Source organism: Epinephelus fuscoguttatus, linkage group LG20 (assembly GCF_011397635.1).
Source record: "Epinephelus fuscoguttatus linkage group LG20, E.fuscoguttatus.final_Chr_v1".
NCBI lineage: Eukaryota > Metazoa > Chordata > Actinopteri > Perciformes > Serranidae > Epinephelus > Epinephelus fuscoguttatus.
The window spans coordinates 25,471,146-25,478,516 of record NC_064771.1 but is presented as its reverse complement, the minus strand read 5'-3'; the positions used below and the strand labels follow the sequence as shown (position 1 = coordinate 25,478,516).

Genomic DNA, 7,371 nt, shown 5'->3' with positions numbered 1-7,371 from the left:
GTTTGTGAGTTTTGTTTTGTTTCTGTTGGCTTTGAATGAAGTATGTAGTATTGTGATTAAATTATTGTTTATTGAAATGGAGTCTGGTGGGTGGGCGGCACGGTGGTGTGGCGGTTAGCACTGTCGCCTCACAGCAAGACGGTTGCCGGCTCAATCCCGGGTGTGGGAGCCCCTCTGTGCGGAGCCCGCATGCTCCCCTTGTGCCTCTAAATTGTCTGTAGGTGTGAATGTGAGCTTGAATGGTTGTCTGTCTCTATGTGTTAGCCCTGCAATAGTCTGGCGACCTGTCCAGGGTGTACCCCGCCTCTCGCCCGATGTCAGCTGGGATAGGCTCCAGCCCCCCTGTGACCAGAAAGAGGATGAAGCAGTTAGAAGATGAATGAATGAATGAATGCATGAGTCTGGTGGGTTTGTCAATAGATATTTTCGGGCTGTTTCTGGTTAAACAAAAAGGATCTATCTCTGTAGGGATCCTTTCCATAAGTGGTCAGACAGCATGTCAGTGGCAAAAGCAGAAATTGATGGTGCCCTGAATGGTTACTATGCAGCCTGTTTTGCAGCTGCTGGCAGCAGCCCTCTCACTTAATACTGGAGCAATTTTAAATGTTGCTGTTCCCTTTAGTTACCAAGAGACAAAAACGTAGGGAAACCAGTCCTAGGTTTAAAGAAGTCACCCTGAAAGCCACAACAAATTTGCAAACATAGCCAGCTCTGTCACCTTGCCATCTGTAAATGCTGGTGAACAGACAGACAAATTGGTTTAGAAATCCTTTACCATGCTGTAAAGTGATTCCTCTTGTAAAATAGACCTCCATCCAGAGGCATCACAGCTCCAGTGTAATGGTGTATTCGGAGAGCCCTGACACTCTTGCTGTTGTGGTTGTTTTAAGGTGTGCAGGAAAGGAGGATTTTCCTTGTCTCAAAACCTTTGATGTAAAAATGCTACAGCTCCCCGGCCTGCCTTCCACGTCTCGCCCCTTCCGTCAGTCCTCCGCCCAGACAGTTCAGGATGGGTGTAGTCTCGATGAGGAGTGGGCGAACAGCGAATGCCTGCCTCGCTGGCGAAAGACTGTGCCAGCCAAGCATAAAGTCTTCCAGCCTCGAGCTGTCCACCCACTCCAGATCCTGTTCGTCTGTGATTAGCCTGCAGCCTCAGCCTCCTTTAGCTGCTATTCAGAATCCATCTCAGTCTCAGGTGTAAAGTCTGATCTCCATACAACCTATTCAGAGTTTTCTGCATGCAATGTCTATCCACATCAGTTATGTGTAATGAACCAGCGCATTTAAATTGGGCAGCGCACAGGCAGGGCACTGATTATTATCTCTGCTTTAGTTTGCCTTGCCTCAGGTTGATGAAATGTCAAAAGCTGTACTTATTAGTTGTGCAAATGTTCAGTGGAATCCCACTTCTCCTTATGACTAAATATTTTAAGCCCAGGGCTAGACATCATAGTCTCTGCTTAGAAATAACTCCCAACGTCGGGCTCCCTGTGATGAAACCTTTATCTAACACAAAGAGAAATCTTTTGTGCTGGCAAAATATGGTTTTAATCAGGAGTGTGTCAGTCTGTCTGCTGGCTTTGCGCTTTGTTACTGTCTTCTTGGGAAGGCTCCATCAGCTGCTGTAGTCATGTTTGTGTGTGTGAGTGTGAAAGAGGGAGAGAGAGAAGGAGAGAAACAGCTTCGCGAGGAACAGACAGCGCTGATGTGATGAGGTGTGACACACAGGGCATCGCTCCATCCCTGTGTTGCAACGTGCCCGGACGCTCCACAAAGACTTTGTACGCTTAAATTGCAGCCGCTTGTGAATGTGCAAATTACTGCAGAGTCCAAACAGGTCCTGGCTGTAACAGCCTCGGCAAATGAGGCAGCTTGAAGAAGAGCAACCAGTTAATTAGCTTTCCCAGCAAAAGGATATCATGTGGTGTTAGGAGACTTTCAATGAGTGCTCTTTGTACTAAACTAACAGCTGCACATCCAGTGTGATTTACTGGTCAGGGCTGCTACTGCTTGTTTGGGAATGCACATGTGCCAGTTTGGACTTTAAACACACCCCATGTGGTTGAGGGGAACTCGCCTCTGCTTCTCCCTTGGACACACAGAATTACAAACTGGTTAAGAAAGAGATGTTTAAGTTCATTCCCCCACAGGAAAGAAGAAACTTTCCTCTGGTTAAAGCCTGCCCCAGACAGGGTGGGAGGAGATGGAGATGAAAGCAGATCCTGAATGTGTCAATGTATGTGTCCCAGAGAGCTTTCTATCTTTGTTTTACTTCTACCCACACCAATAAAATGACTCTGCAATGTGTCAGCAGGCTGGACTGCTTTGAATCTATAACAGAGACTGAAAAAATGTTTCTTTTCGAGTCACCTGCCAGCATCTAAAGGAGAGAAGTGTACTGTCTGTCTGCCTGCCTCTTCCCTCTCCTCTCCCTCATCTCCTGCTCTCTGTGTTTCTCCCTCCCTCACTGCATTTTTCCCAGACTAAGGCGTCCATGGACCCTCTGGCTCCGCTGCTTTCGTCAGTGACTTGGAGCGCTCTGAGAACTTTGTGAACTCTCCGTGTTGGAGTGGGAAGGGAGAGGAAAGGGGAGCAGTTGATGGGACACAGCCCGGCAGCAGCAGCAGGCTCCTCTGGAGACGGCATTGGGACTCACAGCTGGAGATAATCCCCCGGGTCATGACAAGACGGTGCCTCAGCCTCCTAACCCCCCTGGCTCTGCTGGGACTCCTCGTGGGGCTCGCGGAACTCAGCCGCGGCTCTGCCGGTGAGGATGAGGATTACTACATGCAGGAGCTGCTGACAAGAGAGCAGTACAACCAGGTCCAAGTGCTGGAGAAGCCTGTGGCCTCGATACCTGACAGGCGTGGGCACCCCAGCCAAAACCCTAGCAAGAAAGTGCCCAAGGGAAAAGCAGACAGCAGCAGGCAGACGGATAAAACCACTGCTGATGCAAAATCAGGTAAAAGCACTGACATCTCTTTAGACGGACAACTTGAGAACTTTCTCACAGTCTCAGTAGTAAAAGTAAAAACTGCATTGTTGCTCTGGAAGTCCTTCACAACATCATCTTTACAGTGCCACAGGCAACCAATCAGCACTAATGATGTCTTTAAATCATTATAGAAGACCAAAGTTCTGCTGATAGTTTTGAAGCAACTTTCTGAGCCAGTGTTGCCACTAGATGACAGTGTATGGCTGGTCATTTGAGCTTTTTCCGGCATTAATTTTCATCAAAATAAGAGTAAAAATAAAAGTAGCAAGGATGTGTTTTGGACTTTAACAGTAAAACACAAATGTTAACCCCCAAAAAACCTTTCTGTGTTTTTATTAATCAGCTGATGCTTTAAAAAAAAAGGAATTTTCAGAACAACATAAAGCTGAAAAATCAGTGTTGAAAGTTAAAAGTTAGTTTTTGGACATGACTTCAGCTGACTTCAGACGAGCAGCTGATCTCAATTCACATGGTGATGGATGTGCGGCGAAAAAACAATAACAACGACCTCCTCAGGTAGTCTTCCTCCCCGCTCTCCCCTCCCCGTACACATAGATCAGAGTCTCTGTGCGGCTTCTGCACAGCAGCAGGATTAACAGCCTCACCCACGGCAGAGGTCAGGACTTTGTTACACGTCGGAGCCAGAACACATGTGAAATCCACGTTTTTTTCCCAAAGCAATGCCGTCCTGCTATAATCCACATAGAAACACACGGCTCACAGCTCTCTGTATGGGACACGCAGCACATGCAGTAGCAGGTTTGTAGGTATGTTTGAGATCCTGCCAGGCGATTGGTAGACAGTAACAGGCGTGAGGGGTTTTCGGTTGGTTGGTGGCAGATAATTTAGAGCAGCTGTGTCGACAGTGACCTCATGTCTCAGGCATCTGGCTTCACGTGTCTCAGCAGGGATACCTGCTGCAGGTGGTACTAGAGGAGGAATATGATAACAGAGAAATATTGAGAAGTCACTGCTTCTCTTTGGTGAGAGCTGTTTATCACACTGCATCATAGCAACAAGATGCATTAGTGCTGTAAGAGGCCCATGAATACTGCAAGGACTGTTTAAAATCACTGACAGCTTTAGTGGAAGTCACAAGTCACAGAATCAAATGAAAAACTGTACTTAAAGGAACAGCTCACCCCCAAATCAGGACCTGGTTACTCAAGATAATCCTCAGACCTTGTGAGGAGTTTCATGTGGGAACTATTTTCTTCCTCCTGCACAGAAGGAAACGTGCATTGACTCATGGATGAGAAGCTCATGACAGTGCGAGATGTACACAACAAAGGTGTAGCATTAGGGTTCGATGTGAGGTGGTTGGGTCATTCTTGTTGGGAGTACACAGCAAGGAGACAGATATTCTCCTAAGCAGCACTTTATGGCTGAATCCAAATGTCCGGACTTTACCGCACTTGCAGACTCACCGACTTTGCAGGTGCGTTTCCAGGAAGTCAGGGAGTGCTGAGGGCTGCCCAAAGCTACAATTCATCCAGTCCACTAGAGGCCTCGAGCGGACTTTCAGCAGACTTCCAGAGAGTCTGCTTGGGGTGCAGACTTCAGCAGATTTCACTGATTTAATAAGCCATGATTCATTGCAATACAGACGTGACATTATGGGTTTTTCAACTGTCGAAAAAAAAAAAAAACTATGATTGTGTAAAATAGTTACTGATAGTTAGGCCTGTTCAATACTTGAATTGTGTGGGCCAGAAATAATCTTCAACCACATCATGATACACAGATATGTAGAAGTATAGGCTGTAGAGGGACTGAAAATACATTTTATTATTGCAGCCTATCAGGCTGTGCAGTGAAATAGGCTAAACAATTGGCTGAAAAACAACAAAAGAAGGTTTCTAATGTCAGTAATGCCCACTTTATTGAGTTATAGTCCTGTCCTTATATAGACCATTTCAAACTTGACAACACAAACATTCTAATGGGTCCCTTGGTAGTTTCTGCCAGAATGTTTGTTAATGCAGTAATAACAGGACCAAAGCTGTTGCCCTAGCAACAGAGCATCAGCGAAACAGTCTACACAAACATTTTCTTCCAGTGAGATAGCGGAAGTACCAGTAAGCTAGTTAGTCCCATAGACTGTCTGTGGTTAGTCCCAGTGGCTACTCTACTCGTCAGCGCTGGTTCTTTTCCAAAGTAATTTGCCTTCAGTTTAGCAAATGCTGATTTATTTTTTAACAAATATTTAACTAATATTAACTTAGCATTTTCTAAAATGTCTTTGTGGAGCTCTGGTACCTGTTGCACTGTCCGTGTCTGTAACGACTAACAACCAGTCCAAGCTACATTTTTGTTTTTGCAAAGGAAAAAAACCCCAATGCTTTGAGATGGCTGTCAGAGATGGCTTTGGTATGATCACATAATCCAGTTTGAGCTATAACAGGTATATTTCCCAGTTGCTCTTGGAAAGAAGAATAGAGTTCTGTAAACAAACTGTTACCATTGGAAATCGCCCATATTGGTTCAGTGCCGGAAGTTGCACCCATAATTCATGCAAGATATCATGGCAGCTAGGACTAAGGTGGATATATGAACAGCAGCAATAGTTTAGGCTTTCCACAGCAACAAGTAAAACAGTCTCGAGGGCTGTCCATCAGTCTCTGCCCTCGCAGACTTTACATGACAACAGTAAATACTACACAGTACATACAGCTGAAGTCCGCGAGAGCTCAGTCTGCAGTTCCAGAGGGGATTTGGATTCAGCCTACCTTTCTCCACACTTCAGCAGTTTTACAACAACCAAATGTCCTGGCTACACTTCCTTGTTATGGGTCACATATCTCTTAACTAACTAATGAGAAGCAAGAAGGAGTAAGACTGAGACAATAGTTCCTACCTGAAACTGCTCACAACAAGGTCTATGGATTATCTTGAGTAACTGGGTCATGATTTCTGGAAAGAGACATTGCTGTTGAGTTTTTCAAATGCATTTTTTTTTTTTTTGCATTTTTAGCACCACAAGCTGAGTGCCATCTAGTTCCATTATATTAGAGAGAAGGCAGACATGTCTATGGACGATGTCAGCATGCATCTTCTCCAGGTACTCCAGCTTCCTCCCACAGTCCAAAGGCATGCAGGTTAACTGGTAACTCTAAATTGTCCGTAGGTGTGAATGTGAGTGTGAATGGTTGTCTGTCTCTATGTGTCAGCCCTGTTATAGTCTGGTGACCTGTCCAGGTTGTACCACACGTTTCGCCCAGTGTCAACTGGGATAGGCTCCAGCCCCTCCTTGACCTTCAAGAGGATAAGCAGTTACGAAAATGAATGGATGGATGGATGTTAGATGAAGAAAAAGGTTGGAGAACTTTCCCAGTCTGTAGAAAAGCATGGAGACCTTCAACTGATCTGAAAGCATAAAATAGTGGATTTAATGGTCCAAGGTACAAAAAGTATGTCAAACTTCACATTTTTATATTGGGGATTTTAATTATTTCACTCCATAACCTCAAATTTCCCTGTTTTATTATGGTTAAAAGACAGAATTAAGGGTGACAATCTTGTATCTCAAATACTGTATTCTTTTCACAAACTGTGAAACTTTTTTTATTTGAAGGCTTTTGTACTTGAGTATAATTCTAAACACAGGGCATTTACTTTGTTTGTTCTCTGATTATTGCCTGTACCTCACCAGCGTCCAGATGATCATATCTCAGAGCCTTCTACTCTTTATCCGTTACACTGAAACCACATACACAGCTGGGAGCATTGTGGAGGATTTAACCTGTCCCCAGAATGAGACGAGGAAAAGACTTTCAGATGTGAGAAGGATTGTTATCACGTGGGGCCTATCCTGACATGACACTCTGTCAACTACAAAGCACACGCCTCACTTCCATGACTCCCTGCCCCGGTGCTGTGGAGCTAGAACAGTGACAGTAAGGTTTGGCATTAAAAAAAGGAACATTGGCACTGAAAGAAATTCCACTGTCAAATAATACAGAGACATTAAAATTCTTTTATTTTTATATCTTTTGCATTCTGATGTGTTTTTCAGTGGCATTCTTCTTCTTATCTTTTTCTTCATGTCACTTCTTTTTTGGCGTGTTTTTTCCAGTCTTTTGCAGTTTAAACTTTCTGTCACTTAATGGGATCGCAAGAGAATGTGATTTATATAGAGTCTGCATACTCAGGGGGGATTTATACTTGTGTATCAGCTCTATGCATGTAGCCTATGCTGTAGTGAGCATTTATACTTGTGCGGTGTCTGTGTCACTCTGCAGTTACACCTCCAAAACACTAGTTGGTGGAAGTTTCTGCGAAATGCTGTAAAGTTTAGTTGATTCAAAACACACATTAAACACACATAAACATGGCTTAATAGAGAAAATTTCAAACACAAGTACACAAATCAGCTT

At 44.4% G+C, this 7,371-nt stretch overlaps 1 protein-coding gene across 1 annotated transcript in view; it reads left to right on the top strand.

Moving 5' to 3' along the window:
* The first annotated feature begins 2,307 nt into the window (after nucleotides 1–2,307).
* The window catches only part of cpxm2 (carboxypeptidase X (M14 family), member 2), a 57,335-nt gene continuing 52,271 nt past the window's right edge, over nucleotides 2,308–7,371 (top strand). The window contains exon 1 of the mRNA XM_049564053.1: nucleotides 2,308–2,962. Coding sequence (XP_049420010.1) covers nucleotides 2,680–2,962 — 283 coding nt within the window. The 5' untranslated portion in view covers nucleotides 2,308–2,679. The remainder of the gene's footprint in view (nucleotides 2,963–7,371) is intronic.